At 50.1% G+C, this 19,533-nt stretch overlaps 7 protein-coding genes across 7 annotated transcripts; 4 read left to right on the top strand and 3 right to left on the bottom strand.

The window, feature by feature from the left end:
• Positions 1 to 350: 350 nt before the first annotated feature.
• FTJAE_10367 (Ca2+-transporting ATPase) lies at positions 351 to 3,736 on the bottom strand (the record flags this gene model as incomplete). Its single annotated transcript, XM_037343201.1, has 4 exons — positions 351 to 889; positions 943 to 2,274; positions 2,325 to 3,498; positions 3,569 to 3,736. The coding sequence occupies 4 exons, from the start codon at positions 3,734 to 3,736 to the stop codon at positions 351 to 353; spliced, it is 3,213 nt and encodes a 1,070-aa protein (XP_037202629.1).
• Positions 3,737 to 5,345: 1,609 nt separating this feature from the next.
• On the top strand, positions 5,346 to 7,251 carry FTJAE_10366 (cohesin complex subunit SCC1; the record flags this gene model as incomplete). Its single annotated transcript, XM_037343200.1, has 2 exons — positions 5,346 to 5,609; positions 5,662 to 7,251. The coding sequence occupies 2 exons, from the start codon at positions 5,346 to 5,348 to the stop codon at positions 7,249 to 7,251; spliced, it is 1,854 nt and encodes a 617-aa protein (XP_037202628.1).
• A 598-nt stretch (positions 7,252 to 7,849) lies between these two features.
• FTJAE_10365 (beta-tubulin binding protein) lies at positions 7,850 to 8,264 on the top strand (the record flags this gene model as incomplete). Its single annotated transcript, XM_037343199.1, has 2 exons — positions 7,850 to 8,026; positions 8,085 to 8,264. The coding sequence occupies 2 exons, from the start codon at positions 7,850 to 7,852 to the stop codon at positions 8,262 to 8,264; spliced, it is 357 nt and encodes a 118-aa protein (XP_037202627.1).
• A 146-nt stretch (positions 8,265 to 8,410) lies between these two features.
• FTJAE_10364 (tho complex subunit 7 mft1p) lies at positions 8,411 to 9,475 on the bottom strand (the record flags this gene model as incomplete). The annotated part of the gene is made up of 1 exon (XM_037343198.1): positions 8,411 to 9,475. One exon carries the CDS (start codon positions 9,473 to 9,475, stop codon positions 8,411 to 8,413), a length of 1,065 nt encoding a protein of 354 aa, XP_037202626.1.
• A 428-nt stretch (positions 9,476 to 9,903) lies between these two features.
• FTJAE_10363 (uncharacterized protein) lies at positions 9,904 to 11,447 on the top strand (the record flags this gene model as incomplete). Its single annotated transcript, XM_037343197.1, has 5 exons — positions 9,904 to 9,952; positions 10,004 to 10,078; positions 10,126 to 10,551; positions 10,603 to 10,714; positions 10,760 to 11,447. The coding sequence occupies 5 exons, from the start codon at positions 9,904 to 9,906 to the stop codon at positions 11,445 to 11,447; spliced, it is 1,350 nt and encodes a 449-aa protein (XP_037202625.1).
• Positions 11,448 to 12,504: 1,057 nt separating this feature from the next.
• Positions 12,505 to 14,359, top strand: FTJAE_10362 (DSF2; the record flags this gene model as incomplete). Its single annotated transcript, XM_037343196.1, has 6 exons — positions 12,505 to 13,148; positions 13,359 to 13,572; positions 13,634 to 13,667; positions 13,718 to 13,776; positions 14,035 to 14,099; positions 14,143 to 14,359. The coding sequence occupies 6 exons, from the start codon at positions 12,505 to 12,507 to the stop codon at positions 14,357 to 14,359; spliced, it is 1,233 nt and encodes a 410-aa protein (XP_037202624.1).
• A 2,331-nt stretch (positions 14,360 to 16,690) lies between these two features.
• FTJAE_10361 (bzip transcription factor) lies at positions 16,691 to 18,598 on the bottom strand (the record flags this gene model as incomplete). Its single annotated transcript, XM_037343195.1, has 2 exons — positions 16,691 to 17,753; positions 17,823 to 18,598. 2 exons carry the CDS (start codon positions 18,596 to 18,598, stop codon positions 16,691 to 16,693), a joined length of 1,839 nt encoding a protein of 612 aa, XP_037202623.1.
• Positions 18,599 to 19,533: the final 935 nt, after the last annotated feature.

The raw sequence follows: 19,533 nt of genomic DNA, 5'->3' as shown, positions 1-19,533 counted from the left end.
CTTGTCGCAGCTGGAGTTGCCCTGTTGGTGCCACGCAGCCTCTCTCTCACTGCGAGAGCTCCCCCCGCAATTTAGGCCATGGAGGCCTACCCTGTACCCCAAAACTTAATGACTTGTCCATGGTCAACAACCTCTTGCTGGAAAAGGGATATGGCAAGGAAGTATTGACAGAATAGGTAGTTTACTCGAATCTCGGTTGATATAGGTTTGTCTTCGAGCTTTTGTAGTATACAGCCTCGATGCATTCGCTATGCAATAAGTTACTTTTGTACAATGTTTATATCTTTATGCTAAATATGTCTCTTTTAAATGAACCCCTTGGCCCTCTTAATAAGAAATGGTACCCCCTATTACACCGCCTGGCTATAACCGTTTCCAAAACGCCTTTTCTTATACTTGAGATATTTTCGCAGCTCGTCCGCCCAAAATACCGTGCTACACAACAGAACGAGTCGTACGAGGTCAAAAAACCCAAGTGCTTCCGTCTGGAAAGTCTCCTGGAGCCAAGGAAAATAGATGACAAGCAACTGTCCAGCAATGCTGAGAGAGACAGCCCAGTTGAACAAGTTGTTAGAAAAGAGTCCAACTTCGCCCTGCAGTACCGACTTAGACTCTGACCGGCAGCTCAAAGCATTGAACATGTCGAAGAAGACGAAGCAGGTGAATGTCATCGTCGTGTCACGGCGGGTGACCTGTGCATCAGCCATCATCTCACGACGGTAGATGAGCATTGTTCCGATGGTAATAATGGCCGCCGATGTGAGAACGCGTGTAATAAGCGACTTGGTAAGTACTGGATCTCCTCGTCTTCGTGGAGGCTTGGTCATAACATCAGGGTCTACCCTTTCAACACCCAAAGACTGGGCTGGAGGACCATCCATGATAATGTCTATAGTATGACGGTTAGCTTGGGTGAGACTACACATCAGCTGTTGCTCTTACTAATCCACAGAATCTGCATGGCGTTCAAAGGGGATTTAAAGCCGAAGCAGGTGCAAATGAAAACAAGTGCTAAACTGGCAGCACTTGTGCTGAGTTGGAAGGTCAGGAAGTTCTGGATATTGTTGAAGATACCCTTGCCCTCCTCGATGGCTCTGAGGATCGTAGAAAAGTCATCGTCCGTCAAAATCATGTCTGCTGCCTCCTTTGCAACGTCAGTGCCATGGCGGCCCATGGAAATACCAATGTCTGCCTTCTTCAAAGCTGGCGCATCATTGACGCCATCACCAGTCATGGCGACAATATCGCCCCTTGACTGGAGTGCTCGAATGATCTTCAGCTTGTGGTCTGGGTTCGTTCGTGCAAATATGGTTGTGTGTTGCATGGCCTGCGCTAGATCTTCCTCCGACATCCTGTCAACCTCGTCGCCGCGCAGCACAGGCCTTACAGTGTTCTGGCCGCCTGCATGTCCACTAGGGACTGCAATGTTCATGCCCAGTTGCTTTCCTATGGCAAGCGCTGTCGTCTCTGCATCGCCGGTAATCATGATGACCTTGACCCCACCTCGCATCAAGCGCCTAATAGAACGTCCAACTCCGGGTCGCGGAGGATCACGCATACCAACAAGACCCGCAAAGGTAAGGTTTTTGTAAATGTCTTCTGGGCTGTGAGAAGATGGGCTCTCGCTTCGATCAAAACCAGGATTGCTGCGCGCTGCGGATTTGCTTCTCAATGGGCGCGTGACGGAACCGCTGGCAAATGCCAATACCCGTAGACCTTGGACAGCCATGGTTTCGGCGGCTTGAAGGGCCTCCTGGCGACGTGCAGAGTCAAGTACAATTTCCCTTCCATCCTTTTCGAGATAGCTGTCACATGCTGCCAGAACCTTTTCGATAGAGCCCTTCATGTAAGCGAATTCCTTGTCACCCTTTGTTTCGGATCCAATTGTGACACCCATCCACTTTCGTTCAGAGCTGAAAGGTGTCTCGCTCACTCGAGGGCCGATAGATTCTCTGACATCGTGTTCCTTGAAGCGATCAAGGAGGTCCAGCATGGCAACGTCAGTAGGTTGTCCAACCCAGCGGGTATATGTGGAAACCTGACCACGTCCTAACGTCGACGAAAGTACAGCTGTTGCGGCTTGGCCGTGCTCTGTATATTTTTGAGCGAGTCGCGCGTCATTCGCAATGTTGCCTATGCGAAGCACTCTAAGGGTGGCCTGGTTAATGTCTGGATTCGTTTCAACATCATCGTGATCAGACTCCACCGGGACAGGTTCTTGAGCTCCAAAATACCACATTCGAGTAGTTGTCATGTGGTTCGTAGTAAGGGTACCTTGAACGCTCTTGTTAGCTCATCTCCGCGAATGACGCCCGATTTCATACCTGTTTTATCAGTGCACACTACATTCACGGAGCCCAAAGTCTCGACCTTGGGCATCCTTCGGACGATCGCATTATGCCTAGCCATGCGATGAACACCCAGGGCCAATGTGACAGTTACAATGATAGGCAGACCTTCAGGGATGGCGGCCACGGCAAGTGATATCGAAATAGTGAAGATCTCAAGAAGCTTCTTCCCCTGTAGCCAACCGACAACTGAGATGAGGCCAATTACAACAAATGAAGCTTTACTGAGCTGCGAGCCAAGGTCGTCCATGGATAACTGAAGCGGTGATCTTGGACTCTCGGTACCAGAAACGCTAACAGCAATAGTTCCAAAGTGTGTATGGCCTCCAGTCGCAAAGACAATACCCTGACCGTGGCCCGACTTCACCAGTGTTCCCATATATGCAATGTTGTGAATGCCATCTCCGTGAGAATCTCCATGCTCAGAGGGGGCAAGAGAGTTGGGTCGAGGCAATTGTGATTTGTCAAGACCATATGAGCCAAATCCACGGTTACGTGCCTCAGCCGTCACCCTTACAGGCTCCGTCTCTCCAGTGAGGTTTGATGCATCAATCGTTAAGTCTGCGGCTTTGGTAACACGGATGTCGGCAGGAATGCGATCACCGGTGGTGAACAGAACGAGATCGCCAGGGACCAGTTGAGAAGCCATGACCTTGGAAGATGTCGCATCCAGAATATCACTGACTGGAGTGACAGAGCCCGGGGTCAAGGCTGAATCGACATCATCTGCACGCGGTGGCCAGGTAGCAGTCTTCCCCAATGACGACGTCTTGCTCTGACCACGGACCAGATGGGCATGATTCGGCACAAGGTGGTTAAGAGCCTCGATAGACTTTTCAGAACGATACTCTTGTATGAACCCGACGGACACGACAATTGTCACAGCGACTGTGATACTGATAGCATCATCCATGTTTCCCAAGAGGAGCGATGTCCCGGCCGAAACGAGAAGCAGCAGAATAAGGGGCTCCTGGAATTGTTTCACGAATCGTAGCCATAATGGCTCTGGGTCTTCGTGAGGAATTTCATTCGGACCGTATTCGCCTAGTCTGGTGAGAGCTTCTGTTGGAGTAAGGCCAAGGGTGAGCGATGTCCGTAAATTCGCTGCGGCTTCGCTCGGGGTCATATAGGAGAAATGATCGGCGACGTTCTGGTGGAGTGGTTAGCTTGGGTCCATGGAAATCGAGTATGTTACAGAGGCTGCGCATGTTGAGACTAACCCGTGCATCAGAAGACGTGGTTCGAACGTGACGACCTGGGCGCTGTGGACGATCGCCATCCTTGGAATCAAGGCCATCCGCAGCATGGCCGGTGATGGAAGGGATGTTGGATGTCGGCAGCAAGGTGTCATTTCCCGGACCGTCGCGGCCGCCCCATGGCAATTGCATATTGACAGAAGGATGCGCAAGCGGCTGTATTACAATTGTAGAGAAAAATCCGTCGAATGCATGGGTGTTTGACTTAGGTAGTTCAAGATCAAATGCGCAAAGTCATGAGGAGGAGAAAAAGGCCCGTGGATGTTGAATAGCATGAAAAGGGAATGTCAGGACATGGAGCAAAGTTGCCACGAGAAAGTTAGTTATCCCAAGACTGGACAATTAAAATTCAACCAAAGGAAACGGCTCGCTTCAGCCCCGTTAAAGAAGAGACTCAATCATGGGTGCACGGGAAGGTGAGAAGAGGAAGAGGCCAGCAAGAACAAAAGTAGACGTGAGGATGGATGTGTTGGGAGACCTAAACGGAACTTATTAAGGTTGTCCTAAGATGATGTCCATGTGTCTTGTCCTTCGATGTGCGGGTCGGAGCTAGTACCTTTCAAGGCTCGGCAAGGCTGCCAGGGGCTTGCATATCGACTTTAGAAGCTCATCAGCCAGTAGCATCACCTGAAAGACGAAAACAGGCTAGGTTAGGGAACGACGGGAGTCAAGATTGGTTCTGTAATTGTGGTAACGTTAGATGATTCCCGCCCAGCTTCGCAATGCCAGGCCAATGACGCTTTTGCTGCAGGTTTAAGCCACATGACGGACTATTTGGGTTGGGAAAACTGCTTAAAAAAGCCAGTCAATACCGGAAGTTTGGGTTCACTAGGTCTAAATATTGCATGGATAGTTAATAATTGATCAAGTACGGAGTACAGAATGAACAGGCATCTACCTATAGGACCTATGACATCGATATAAGTGATCCTGTGATAATTGGTAGAGACAATCGATTTCTCATGTTCAACGCTCTTGTCTTCGAAAAGCAAGAAGGCCATCACAGACTTACTGCAACTATCATCATTCTAAAGGACCTTAGGGCCAAGGGTTGCCTCAGATGAGGTGATGACCTCAGTTTCAGAAAAGCCGACGGATCCAAGCACTCCAGTTACATGAGCCATCATCCACAAATTTTGGCAGTGTTGGTTGGGAGACCTTGCTAGCCGATGATCATGTCTGACCAATTAGAACGCACCGTTCTTCGGATAAACATTTCCCCGTATACCGCAATAGGTGCCTGCTCCTGCCACCCACAGGCCTGAGATGCCCCCAGCCACGCCATTTACCGTTGGACAACGACCAGAGCATCCCCCCTCTTCAAGGTCCAGGTCCCATTTTCCCTTCTGATAAAATACCTTGACTGCCTTACGTCGCGATAATCCCGCCCGCGCACACGCCTTGTCACTTTACTGCACTCCCGACACCGTCGCTATCGCCAGAATTTTGGTCGCTATAACATTCTCATTATATTCCGCGACCTTTTCGCACTGCCTCGTGCTTTTGGGGTACGCGCGACGTTGCTTTTGCGCGTAGAGCTATCCGTCCAGCAGGAACTTGTTTACCCGACGCGCCCCCAGTCTTGGTGTTCATCAACTCGTTCCTGTTCTCCCACCAACCATCACTACCACCTGTACCTGAAAGAACCCCTCAACATTGGAATTCAACCTTTTTCTTTTCTTATCTCGTGTGCGTAATTGCCTATTCTCACCCTCATACCACGTAATTACGCGAGTGCATCATGTTCTACTCAGAGACTTTGCTCAACAAGAGCGGGCCGCTCGCCCGCGTCTGGCTCTCTGCCAACCTCGAGCGCAAGCTATCAAAAAATCACATTCTCCAATCCAATGTTAAAGATAGTGTGGATGCCATCATCATGCCTACCCAGGCGCCGATGGCCTTGCGACTAAGTAGTCAGCTGCTTTTGGGTGTGGTTCGAATCTACCAAAGAAAGACGCGTTATCTTTTGGATGATTGCAATGAAGCTATGATGAAGATAAAAATGGTAAGCCCTTCTCATGACGCGTTGCATGACTGAGCACACTAACCCTTTCAAGGCATTTCGGTCTTCGGGCAACAACGACATGGCCGTCAACCTACAAATCCCCAACCGGGAGGCCCTGACCCTTCCTGACAGAATCACCCCATACGATAATTTCGAACTACCTCCTCCACCAGACGCGAACTGGCTTTTGTCTCAAGTGGAGGATGTGACTGCTGCTCCAATTGGCCGCAAAGGACGCGCTAGTCAGCGTGACATCAACCTTCAGGAAGATTACGATAACAGCCAGTTTCTTAACGACGGCATGGGGATGGAAGATGACATGATTGCACCGATGGGGAATATTGATCTGGAATTGGATTTCGGTCTTGATGATCTTGGCCTTGAAGGGACAGGTCTTGAGCCCGAAGGTGGCCGAAGGGAGGATCGCACAACGGCTGGTCCAGAGGTTGATGATTCAGAGCTTGATTTTCCCCAAAAGGACGACGATCGAGCGATGACTTTAGATCTGCCCGACGAGCGCGTTCAGATTCATGACGGCGAGGACCTCGAACCGATGGCACTCGACTTCAACCCTGACGATGTCTCCCAAGTACATGATATCGCGGCTTACCCTCCTCCTCGAATTTCAGAGTCGCCGCTTTCTGACATCGACGAAGACCGGGTTGCACAGCTAGAACAGGATCACTCGAGATTCCAGATGACAGACCTTTATGAACCCGATCACGAGGAAGACCAAATTGTTCGACGACCAGCACAGCGTGCCAAGAAACAGAAGATACTCACACCTGATGAAGAAATCGCTCTCTCAAGTAACCACATAAAGCAACAGCAAGCCAACCGTGACAATATCATAAGGGAGGGCGGGTTCCTTCCCCGTGATCCCTTTCTTCTGGCTTTGATGGATATGCAAAAGAGCGGAGGATTTGTGTCTTCAATCATGGGGGAAGGCCGGAGCTCGGCCTGGGCTCCTGAGCTTCGCAATATGCTCACACTAGACACTGCTCGTGGCATGAACGAGCTCAAGCGCAAGCGTGACAGTGGCATTGCTGACGTCGAAAGTGACCACGGCGCTTCCAAGTCACCACGTATGCTCGATGTCGGTTCAGACACTGGACTTGGTTTCGAGGGCGCTTTCGGTGAAATGAGTATCCCCCCAGAGGAGAGTCGCCATGAAATCATCGCCGACGATGAGATGGAGGACGAGGATGCAGGAACCATGATGCCTGGCTTTGAAGATACGACTGTTGCCCTGGTCCATCCTGCTGAGAGCGGTCCTGTTTCTCAAGTCACGAAACATGTCGTGCACCAATTGCGAGAGCGATTTGGTGACGATGCTGCTGACAGCCCCAGCAAGCGAACTCAGAGAGCAGTTCTCCTCCAGAACCTCTGTCCTAGACAACAGACCACCAAGGCTGATGCCACCAAAATGTTCTTCGAGTGTCTGGTTCTCGCGACCAAGGATGCTATCAAGGTCGAGCAGGGTCCTGGTCTAGGAGATGACATCCGGATAAGGGCGAAGCGTGGACTCTGGGGAGCTTGGGCAGAAAGAGAAGCTGGCGGTGAGATGTCTCAAGACAATGACGCCCCGAACGAGCCCGAGCGTGCTGCAGTTGCATCAACCGCAGTAGCTGTTTCAGCATAATCTGGCAGGTCGGTTGGTTTTGCTTATTGCATCATAACGAAAACTTGGATGGGCGGCGTGTGTCAGGTTATATAAACTATTGAATTCCAGCATTCTAGGGCAGTCACTCAGGGGCCGCCCAGATGGTGTTGTCGGCGTTTCGGGAGATACCACGGCTTGCGGTACTTGGATGGATTGATCGTAGCTCTTTGGGAAAACGGCAGAGGTGGATGTGCAGCAGTTTCTCTGATGAATGAGTTCTGTCGAATATTACATTAGTAGCTGAGTTAAGTAGTAAAGAACGGTCGCTTGTATCTCGACCTTTAAAGATGTTCGCAGCACCTCGGTGATGCCACAGTGAAGTACTTTCACAGCTGTTCAACGCGGTCAAGCGCGTAGAAAGTCAATGCGAGGAGCCCCGCCATTTAGTTAAACCCCACGTACGTCCAACATGATCTCACTTGCTTCTCCATTTGTTTTCCAGGCATCAGACACCGAGCAGGCACCCAAATAAACAAAAGCCCCCTTTCTCATTGCCTAGGAACCAGGCTGGTACATAAAAACACCGCAACTCGCCAAACATCTAGTCGATTGTTGAGTCATCCCGAACCAATCCACCATGCCGCCGCCTTCCCAACTCGCCATCGCTACAGGCTCTGTCAACCGACTCCTCAAAGAGGAGGCTTCATACCACAAAGAGGTTGAGCAGGAGGAAGCCAAGGTCAAAGCTCTGAAGGAGAAGATTGATAGCGGTGCAAACGATGACGAGAATGCCTCATTCATGCTTAAACAGCAGGTCAGTCTGAAACATCACCTTGGTATTCGGCCAAGAAAGGCGATCTAACAAGACCTAGCAAACTGCCCTTGAGCAGACAAAGGCCGTATTCGAACCCCTACGACAGAAGATCGCTGTCGCTGTTGAGAAGCTGGAGGAGCAACTCGCTGTGAGCGAAGAGCTGAACGCTCCGGAGGACCAGGTGGTGCAGGCCAAAGAGGCGTTGGTAAAAGCCAAAGCTACCCAGGTCGATGCTTAATAGAATCATAAAACAGAACCAAGGGAGGACACTTTACGATACCACTTAGAAGACACTTAAAAAAACAAAGGGAAACGCTTCTGGACCTTCATTTATGAGGGTATCTTGGGATATAATCGATAGTACAAACAGCCGAGTGGAAAGCCCTAATTGTCTACTTCCATCTTGTCATCATTACTTTCAGGTAGCTCAACTGTCACCTGGGGTGTCATTCCTCCGTCGTCATGGGTTCGACTGAACTCAGACTCCTCCATGTCAACATCCTCTCCCGATTCTGCCTTGCGCTCGTCGTGTGGTGGCATAGGCGAAACGTCCCGACTGGGAGCCTGGCTATCTCCCCGGCTTTGCGACTCATTATGACCAGAAGGTGGCTTAAGCGTGTCTGGGCCTGGCGTATCCCTCATTGGCGTTGTTCCTCCATTGAGAGCTTCTGGGTTTGGTGTTCCTGCGCCCCCATCTGCCTTCATCTGGCTATCCAGGTCGGGATGAGGTGTCGCGTTACCGCTCGGTTCGTTTCTGGGTGTCTGGCCGACCTTGTCCACCTCGGCATCATCCTCTGCATCCTCATTCATACCCTCTCGACGATCGACCTCCTCCTTTTCATCTCTGATCTGTCGCCGCAAGAGCATCCCTTCTTCCATGATTCTGTTAAACTGTTCTCGACGTTCCCTCCAAGTTTCGCTGTAGGTTTCACTCTCTCGCTCTAGCTCTCGACACTCTTCCTCGAGTTTAGCAAGGTTGGTGATTTGGTCTTCCCGTGGTCGAAGAAGACGGTTCGATGTGATTTTTTCCGCTAGCTCGTCGAATTGTTTGCGCTGTGCGAGGGTGGCTTGTGCGGACTCGAGCTGCTCTCGAAGTTGGATATTGTTTTGTCGTACCGATTGGCAATCGGCGAGGATACGATCTTGGTCGACTCTGTAGCGCTCACGTTCTTGGGAATTTGCGTTGTGGAGGAATTGCATGCGCGTGATACTGCTGCCAAAAGCATCGAAATCAAGGTTCATGTCCTCCTTGAGCTGCTTGAGTTTGGATCTGATATCTTCAGACGTATTGGCTCCATTTATGGCAGGATCAAATGGCAGTAAGAGTTGTGAAATGGTATTGATTCGTTTGGTGAGACGCTTGAAAGGCTTCTCCTCCACATTGAGGAGGCGAGTCTTGTGAAGCTCAGCCTCTTCCTCAGGATCCAAGAGATCCCATGTTGATGCCATGGTATGCGGTCGAGTCGCGATCGGATGAGAATGTTTGTGTAGTTTATGCGTGGGATATAGATCCACAGAAAAGACGATGAAGATAGTATGTCGGTCGCGACGCGTCCCAGCCTCGAAAAGATTGTTTGATTAAGCCTTGTGTAAATAGATTCTGAGGAAGTTGAAAGGTGATTGACAACAAAGCTCAGCCTTGTGAGGGCGTTGAAGATGCGAAAGCAGCCAACCAATGATGCTTCGGGGTGAGGATGACTAAGACTGTTTCTTTGATGATGCATCCTGCCGCCCGTCTCCCACTGCTCGACGTCTTCGCTGTTATTTACCTCCACTACAACCTGCAATAATCCCAAACACTACTAATTTTATCCCTAAACACCACTGCTCTCTTCACAAAGGCACAGCCAATCCCGTCGCATAAAGCCATTAACAATATGTCAGAAGAAGAACGAGAACTTCTGGCTCGTATCAGTCAAGTTGCGGGTTTGTGCCCCTCGCGCATCATGACAATTTCAATTTGCTGATAAATCCTAGGCCAGATCAACCGACATAAGAATCAACAAGCGGGCTCTCGGGGATCTCCAAGCCATCATCCTGCTCATCATCGTCGTATGCGGAACCTTGCCATGAGGAGAGATCACTACTGATATGCCTAGAAAACTCCTATCGACATGCGAGCTCACCGTACCCAGCTCGTCATAATAGAATTGGCCGCCACCCCACGGCGCACCACCACCGGACCCTTCACTTGAATGGCGACAACTCAGCTGCTTCTCGGTCTGCCAGTAGTGGTGCTGAAACACCCCCTGGTTGGGTTTCCAGAACCGATCGCCACCGTCAACTTATTAACGCCAACGTTTACGAGAAAGAAACCCAGAATCGCGCCAAGGCCATCGAAGAAACGCGCCAGAGAAAGATCAGTGGACGCCGGCAGCGCGAGAAGGCTATGTTTGACGAGTTTCTGAAGCATCAAGCTACCGCTTCGAGCGCGCAGACTAACCCCGCAGACCGCAATGTGCTCACCATCGAAGGTGTTCAATTCCGCGTCATAGACGGTGGCAAGAAGCTTGTCAAGATTCCTGGTGCGTGCAAACTTCGGTGTGACTCTAGCGCTTGTGCCTTACCCGCTGCAGGTGCCCTCAACTCCTCCTTGCGAACTCCAAAGTTCACCACTGTTGCTGGAGTTAAGTTTTACCGAACAAAGACAGGAAACCTCGTTGCGAACAGATTCGTTAATGACCAGCGGTACGCAGTTCCTTTCAATGAGACGAATTTGCTGACAAGGTTAAGGCGAACCGGCACGGTCAAGAAGATAAATCAGCTCTGTAAAATCTTCTCAACGACTGGTAATTTCTCATCCCCAGGCTGGAGTGCTTCGCATCTCCTTTACCTAAGCCGGCCCAGTGGCCATGGGGCGAAACTGACGAGTACTTTGCACATAGGTTCATGCACCAAAGGCCCTCGGTGCCGCTACATCCACGACCCGAACAAAGTGGCACTCTGTAAAGATGTACTGAAAGATGGGCAATGTGTCAACGGCGAGTCTTGTGACCTCTCCCATGACATGACTCCTGAGCGCACCCCCAACTGTTTGCATTTTGCCAAAGGCCACTGTGCCAAGGCTGACTGTCCCTATACTCACTCTAAAGCGTCCCCAGCCGCCCCAGTTTGTCGCAATTTTGGTTTCAACGGGTACTGCGAGAAAGGAGCAGAGTGTACTGACCGGCACGTTTTTGAGTGCCCTGACTTTAGCAATACCGGCCGCTGTAAGGTCAAGGGATGTAAGCTCCCACACCGTGAGAGGGCAAGCGTCCTTCGAAACAAAACCAATGCCGCTGGCGAGCCTCTTGGAGACATTTCAAGTGATGACGAAGCTGCTGATTCCGACGATGTTGATTCAGATGAAGTTGCCGAGTTCATTGATGCAGACTCGGACCTTTCCGATTTTGAAGAACACAAGGACTTCCTATCAATCTAGATCAATTCATCACGTCTGTTCTCAGCAAGTAGAAGCAGGCAACCTCGGATATGAACTTGTTGTTCTTTCTTGGCGTCTGGAGACTGGGACTGGATTCTGGTAAATGATTTCAAGATACCCATGACTTATCGGCGCATGTAAAGGTTTTGGCTATCAAGTGCCACCAGCATATCATGAAACAAAGGAAAAGAAGCAAAAGATGAGCAAAAGCATGCGGTTATTGAGATGAACACATCTGTGTTCAAAACAATGCCGAAGATAGTAGATATGTATTGAATGAAAGATTTTGTTACTATGTGCGACCATGAGGCAGTGTTAGTGATTACCTAGATGAATACTGTAAAATGGGCTGAATGAAGATCCTGGATAATCTTCTTGCTATAGCTGTCTTGGATGATTTATGCCATGGATGATTACTCTAGTAGGTTAATAGTAACTTAGTAGTCTGATAGGTTAGGTACCGTACCTTGGAGGCGGGCAGCAAGGTGGCATTGTGCTGTATGTCATCAAGGATGAGGGGCATTGTTAGCTTCAAGGAACCTACCTACTAACCTAATATTAGTAACAGTTGCCTTGGACTTTTGTTGGCTTCGGGTATTCTTTCAAGTTTGAAACGAACCAGGGGTTGCTGATCTTTGTTGGCGCTTACAGTCAGTACCTAGGTAGGCAGACCAGAGATCTACGAACACCAGTCACATCGTGTTCAATGGCAGTTCTGGCACAAGAAATCGCAAAGCCTCAACTCAGCCTCAATCCATGCATCTGTCTGTGCCTTTTACTCGTGCCTGTCTGTTTGCGGTACTCTGAAGGAATGAGTAAAGCGCCAGCAACTTAATAAACATGCCATTCTCACTCGACGATATCAACCTGATCTTTAGCTTATTTCGTTGATCCCGCCGTCTCGTTCTCGATTGGGCTGTTTGCTTCGCGAATCGCTGTGTAGATCCTTCGTGAACGGGCCCTTCCGCCTCCGGGCTGTCATCAATATAATTGCTGATTACAACCCTGCAAACCTCCTCCCAAGTCCATATTGCCAGTACCATTACCATTAGCGAAAATGGGCATACGCGACATTCTTAAGAAGAAGGACGATCTCTCCACGGGCCAACCGCCTGAGAAAGGCACTGTCGATCATCTGGCAGCCCCCGAATTTACCATCATCCGCTCCGACACCTCAACCCAAGAGCGCATCTACCCGCCCTCGATGAAGTCTGTCGACAATCTACATCTCGCAGTCCAAGAACCCAAAGAAAAAGACAAGTCCCGGCGATCCCTCGATGTCTTCCGATCCGGTCGGTCACGCTCTGCTTCAGAGTCGAGCCAGACAAAGAAAGAGAGCGGCGCCCGACGTCTGTCTCAGCGACTGCACCTGAGCCGGGCACCTCCCTCGTCCGAGAACGTCCCCGAGAACCTGCCCGACATTGTCACATCAGATGAGGCGCAGTGGGAGAAGCGCGCGACTATGCTGGCGGGTCAGAATAACCGCGCCAGGAGCAACAGCAGGCCAGGCACGCCCTCGGACAGCAGTAGAGGCGAAGAGCGTGCTGTTTCGTCGCAGCAAATTGATCAGGATATTCAAGAAGCCATTCGCCTACACGAAGAGGGGAAACTAGAGTTGTCAACGCGCATGTTTGGACGGCTGGCTGATCCTCAAGGCGCCAACAACCCGCTCAGCCAAGTGTTGTACGGCCTTGCTTTAAGGTGAGAACACCGGGTTAGAATATCAATGTCTCGGGTGGAGCACTCGAGGTAAAGCTTGATAGAGTTTGAAGCTCTGGAGACGGTTGAGACTCCAAACCTTGATACTTACGTCGAGCGGTACCCGAAACCTTGTACCAACCTTGTCTTGGTGATCTATCGAGATGAGTTTATTTGCATGTCTCGAACGCTAACATGGCTCGTGCTGTACAGACACGGATGGGGTTGCGCTCCAGACCCGGAGGGTGCTGTCAAGTATCTTTCAGCTGCAGCCTCCAATTCTGCATCAATTGAGCAGATGGCTCTCCAGGCGGGCATGAAGAAGGGTGGAGCTGCAAAGGGAGAGCTTGTTCTCGCCATTTTCGAGCTGGCCAACTGCTTCAGACATGGTTGGGGTATCGAAAAGGATGCCTACGCCGCCAAGCAGGTCCGTTGACTCCGACTCTTGTGGGAGCGACATCGATTGCTGACCATTGACTTCAATGCAGTATTATGAGACCGCGGCGAATCTAGGAGATACTGGTATGTCGTACATACACGAGCTGAGAACAAGGTCTGACACTAATTGATAGATGCCATGAACGAGATTGCCTGGTGCTACGTCGAAGGCTTCGGGTGTAAGAAAGACAAGGTATGTTACACCATAAGCCATTTACTCATGACTATCTGTCTGGCATGTTCAAGAACACTCTGCACAATACATGAGCCGTATCGAAGCCATGGCTGCAGAGATGTTCTCGGTGAGCCTGGGTCGCTTGATTCGTCGAGATACTGGCACCCAAACCAACTCACTGCCCAACTCATTCTGCCAGAATCTCCCATCGGCTATGGCCTTTTCTATACGTTTAATGATGCTTGAATCGTCGCATGAGGCTGATATCCTGCACAGTTCGCGGCAGCTCGGTATTATCGACTGGCTGAGAAGGCTGGTAATAAGACACTAGGGAACTCTTGGTAAGTCCACAGCCAGGACCTCCCTCTGCACATCGTCCTCCAGTGTTGTTGTTGTGGCGATCTGTATTTCGATAGGCTCTCGTCGACTCCGCCTTGCCCGGAAGCCAATAGGCCCTGGTGCAACGGAGGGCGTTCTATCGATTGGTCTTGATCCCCCATCATGCATCATACGATTCGATGGACAACCGCTGATTCAAACATCTTGCATTAGGATCTGGAAGGAGAAGTACGACCCTCCGGGCGAGGGCAACCGCAAGTAGTGCAACTGTAGCCATGTGCCACTGTGACCGAGAGGTGCATCTCCGCGACGTATATGCCGTATAAGTCAATCAAGGAGGAGGAGGAAAAGTCGATGGGACAGTCAACCACATGGTTCTGATTCGCACTTTTGGATAACCAACCAACCTTTATCCCGTATTGATGTGACTGATTTATTAGGGGTGTCTTGCTCACATCGGCATACCTATATGTATACTTGCCAGATACGGTTGGGTGGATATGACTGTGGGGGTTTGTGTGTGCTTGTGTCTCGATATCTTACTATTCTTAAGTATATAGATAGAGTACAGGGTGTTTCCACCTTGAGTCTTGTTGTACATATCGCAAACCGGTATCTGAGTGGTTCTCTACTACGTACATATGGCTAGGTTGAAGACCATTGGTGTAGTGTAGCAGCCGTACATCGTCCACCGCCGCCATCTCGCGACGGATTTTCCCTCTTCTCTCATTTTGGACCTCGTGACAAAACCCTACCAATCCCACAAGGCGTTTATTATTGATGCCCAACGTCGATGGCCTAAAGAGACATCATATTGTTATTATTGGACATCTTAGTCATGCGGCCTGTTGACGCGGCCTGGTCTAGGCCTACATACATGACGAGGGGTGCACGGAGGCTGTCACGGTTCATCGCTATAGCGGCCCTGTTATGGGATCAAAGTGAACTCATCTTTGTCACATTGAGAAGGGAGCTTAACAAGAGTGAATGAATTCGAAAAACACTATATCGCTGCTGTAATTAGTGGTTGAAATCTCGGCGTTTGAACTTGGTTCATTCGTCTCCTCGGGCTCTTTAGACCATCGCATTTTTATCTCATGCGTGGCCAGTGATAGGTTTGTTTTCTGACAAGCCCGTTTGTTCCTTGCGTCGAGGAAAGAAGAAAACAATCAATCAACTCCCAGCTAAAGCTATCCCTTCAGCTCAACGCCCTGCAATGCAATGCCATGCAATGTAGCCACGCCCGGCAGCTTCTAGACGAGTGCAGCAACTTCAAGGATTCCCCATACCAAAGAGCAAAGCCATAGTGGCGCAGAACCGGTGATCGATCGATATATGTGTTTAGACTATCAGCATAAACATGAGGCCTACCACCTAACTAGCCTCTCCTTAGGAGACTCGATTGCTATTTTCATTTGCGCGCCAAATCAAGTCAACTCGTCAATACTGTATATACCTACAGTACATACATGCTCATCTAGCTGATGTGCGCATCCCGTGCCGCCCCAGCGCCGCGCATTGGCAAGACATTGTCTAAGACAAACCACCCTCTCGCGCTGACACCCACCACTTACGTCTTCCAGCCTATTATCGACCGGTCTAGCATATGTCTCACCTGCTATCTTTTATCAATTCTTGTTTCGAAACTAACACCCGCCCCTCTTCCTCTTTTGGGACCTGGTCCGTCCAAAGTGTATAAAAGTCTGCCTGAGCAGATACCCGATGATATGACATAACTGTTCACGAGGTAACATCGGCATCATGATCGTCACGAATACTGAATGCAACTGTTGAGATGGATATTCTTTGTTTGATGCTCGCCGCGTGAAAACTATGTAATTCCAGATAATTATCCATGCCATAAAATATTGTACAACTGACCGGATCGCCTGGAACCGGAGGTTGTTTCAATGAATCGAACTAATTCCAAACAAACAAGTAAATGGATCATCGACGAGCTCATATCATCGTCATCATAGACCATTTCAGTCATTGTCGTCTTCAGACGTATGCCAATTTCCATCTCCATCCATATCCTTAGCCTCCAAGTCCTTTCCATGCACCGCGATAGTATCAAGACTCTCCATGGACTGGGCCCTCATAGAGTCTGCCTGCTACTTCCTGTTGGCTGCTGTTTCGCCGCAAATGTCCACACCCAATCTGGCTCACATCCGTCCACATCGACCACATCCCGTTCGCCGTTACCAAAAGAGAGGTATCCAATTTCGAGAGAGGAAAACCGATGCCACGCTGGGGAAATCACTCAAAAAAACAAATCAATGCACGCTCGCTTGCTCGATCCATAGGAAATCAGAAAGACCCCAAAATAGGAAATCCACAAGAAACGACAAAAGGAAGACAAGAAACCATCCATTTGGGTGCGTGAGCAACATGTCTGGAGTGCGCGAGAGCGACATCGAGTATATGGCAGCTCATCCCCCATGAAGAGGAAGGAAAATAGCCGACTTATAAAATAAGTGACAAAAGAAAAAGGAAATAGAGGAAAATGAGAACAGGTGTTTCAAAGCCGATCGAGGCTAAGGCGTGAAATCGTCATCGTGACTTTTTTTATATTCTTGATTCGTGTCTTCGTTCATGTCCTTAATTCGTTGCATTGCTGCTCATTTTGCGCGCTGTTGCATTCTGACACCATTTTCGCGAAATTTCGCACAACATCGTTGGGAATCTGATCCCACAGAAGGGAGCGCGTGTACACTTCGGCTGCATCGTTTTGTTTGTTTGGAATTCGCATCGTCGCAAGTGCTTCGGCTAGATTCCGGCGACCTTGACTGGGTGAGGATCTCTCAGGAGCGTTCTGGAGGAAGTCTTGGGAGTTGACACCATTATACTGAGCAGCTGATAGAGAGAAGATCTGCTCGTTGGTCTGCTCCTGAGTCGGCTGAGTCAGCTGGTCACCAAGCTCACCAAGCATCGAAGGTGCAACGCCATCCATCGCCATATCATTCATGGAGATGGCATTACCCCAATTAGCAGTGCCGGATGGTTGAGGGGCAGCCTGCAGACTGGCCGACTGAGAGTTGACACCAGCGTCCTTGAGAACATTATCGAGAATGGTGGCCGAGGCAGCCCTGACATCCTCAGAAACGCGAGGAATAGCAGGGGTCGAGCGGCTCGAGAGGACGAAGGCGCCAACGAGGAAGAGCATGAAGAGGAGGCCACCCTGGGCGGCAGGCTTCTCGCTCTCGACGAAGGGGTTGTCGTTCTTCTTGGTGGGAACAATAGCCATCTCCTGCTTGACTTCAGGCTCTGGATAATCATGAAGGAAGTTCGAAGCATCCCATGCACCAGGCATGCCCAAACCGTCCATGGCGTCCATGGCATCGAAGCCGTTCGAAAAGCCGTTGTCTCCGGTGGCGGGAACGGCGCTATCGAGTCGCTGAACATGGTCGGTGAGAACGCTGATCTTCTTCCTCAGTTCGCCAGTCTCATTGGTGTGAACACGGATCATCTCTTCTTTGTCCAGCCTCTGGGTCTCGATGAACTTGATGCATTCCTGCTTTTCGAGGGCAAGTTGTTCAACCCTAGCATGAAGCATCTTCAGCTCTTCCTCCATGTCAGTCATGAGAGCGGTATATTGCTTCTTCTCATCCTCTAGACGCTCAGTATGCTGCTTCTTGCGTTGTCTCGAGTCAAGGCTGGCAATAATTAGCATCAAACCTTGGAATGACAACCTCTTCATGTTTATTTAGTGTAACGGGACTTACGCTGCTTGTCGGTTACGGAGCAATCGCTTCTGCTGCTTGAGCTCCTTGATCTCTTGTTCGTCGGTGGACTGAGAAATAAGATGGTCGATGTTGCTGAGGTTTCGCTCTGCTGGAATATCAAAGCGAGCATTCTTCTTCCGAATACCGTCGCCGCGGCGCATCTCGTTGTGAGAGCGGAGACCGGGGCTGCTAGGGCGCATTTTGTTCTTGTTAATGGGCTGCTGAGGGGTCATCCACTCTTTCTGGGGAGATGTGGGGATAGACTGGGAGCCGACGGGAAGTGACGGGAACATGTTCCCAGGGTTTGTGAATGGTGTTGGGCCTGCCATGGGTCGGTGGAAGAGAGAGGCGTTGGCGTCATATTCAGCAGGAACACCATCGAAGGGATTCAGAGGAGTGCAAGTGCCGGAGGTGTTTCCGAACCAGTTGGCAGTGGCAGCGAAGCCATTGTTTTGAGTGTGATCAGGGCGCATAAAAGGGTTGTTGCTATGCTGGTCAAAGAAAGGGTTGTTGGAGGAAACAGACTGCATTTCGACGGATTGCCAGTCCTCTTGTTTTGGCGAGAAGAGAGGAGGGCCGACAGCAAAGGATTCTCGACGACTGTCAGCCATGGGGGGCGATAGTTCCAAGCCCGAATCGATAGTGTTGTGTTCAAGAATGTTGTCGTCTAATACACTGTTGTCTTCGTCTTCGAAGTACTTCTGTGCGTGTTGTGTATCCACGGTTAGAGAGGCTGGACGATAAAAGGGTTGTTGCATTTGAAATGTTGAAGTCATTGTAGTGATGTGAGATTGAGTGAGAGAGTGTGTGTTAAGTGAGGTTTTGTGTGTGTATATGTAAGAGAACAGGGCGGGGAAGTTTGAACGAAACGAAACAGTGGAAGAAGTAAGCAAGGCTGCAAAGAGAAAATAGGTAGGAGCCAAGAAGGGAAGGGTGGAATCTGAAGAAGGAGACCCAGATTCGGAATCAATATCAATATCGAGGTGAAGAGCACAGAGGCACAGAGGGAAGCGAAAAGAGGTTGGGATTTGGGGGAGGGGCGCGAAATAATAAAGTACTGGAGCACCCAAGGTAAGGTATCATCATTTTTTTCTTTGCGCGCGGGAGACTCAAACAATGTTTGGTGGGCAAGGCCGAACCGTAGTGTGGGCAGCGGTGAAGGACGAAACGGGTACGGGTGTGTATTTTTGGCGGCCTGCCAAGTTTTCACCCACACAGCACCCAGCAGCTCACCTCACTTGTTGGAGAGGAAGGAATGGCAGGACAGGACAGGACAGGACAGGGCAGGGGCGTGTAAGGTGAGGTGAGGTGGGCTTTGAGAACCTGGAAGGAAGCCAGAAAGCCCGACCCTCCGGAGCGTGCTTGGGTGGGGTTAAGTGCCAGGCCACCTCAGGCCAGGCCGATGCGAAAAGGGTACAGAGAATGTGACTCAGTGTTCGGCGGGAGAATCGGAGGGATGGCTCGTACCTCTCGAGTACTTACTTTGGTACTCCAGTTTGTGGCCAAGATACTAAATTGAAAGGAACGGGTGATAATGATTGAGACGGGCTTGCAAGCTCTTGTCTTTTCTCTCGCAACGCTGAAGCGAAGGCGTAGCAAAAAATAAAGGCGAAGCTTTCTCCCGTAGAGTATTGTTTGTGCACAAGTGGCTCGAAATCGGCCTCCAGGGATAAAGTGATAAACTAAATTTGGAATCCCGGTATGTACCAAG

The sequence above is a fragment of the Fusarium tjaetaba genome, assembly GCF_013396195.1.
Source record: "Fusarium tjaetaba strain NRRL 66243 chromosome Unknown NRRL66243_c0000239, whole genome shotgun sequence".
NCBI lineage: Eukaryota > Fungi > Ascomycota > Sordariomycetes > Hypocreales > Nectriaceae > Fusarium > Fusarium tjaetaba.
This window is presented reverse-complemented; position numbering and strand designations above follow the sequence as displayed.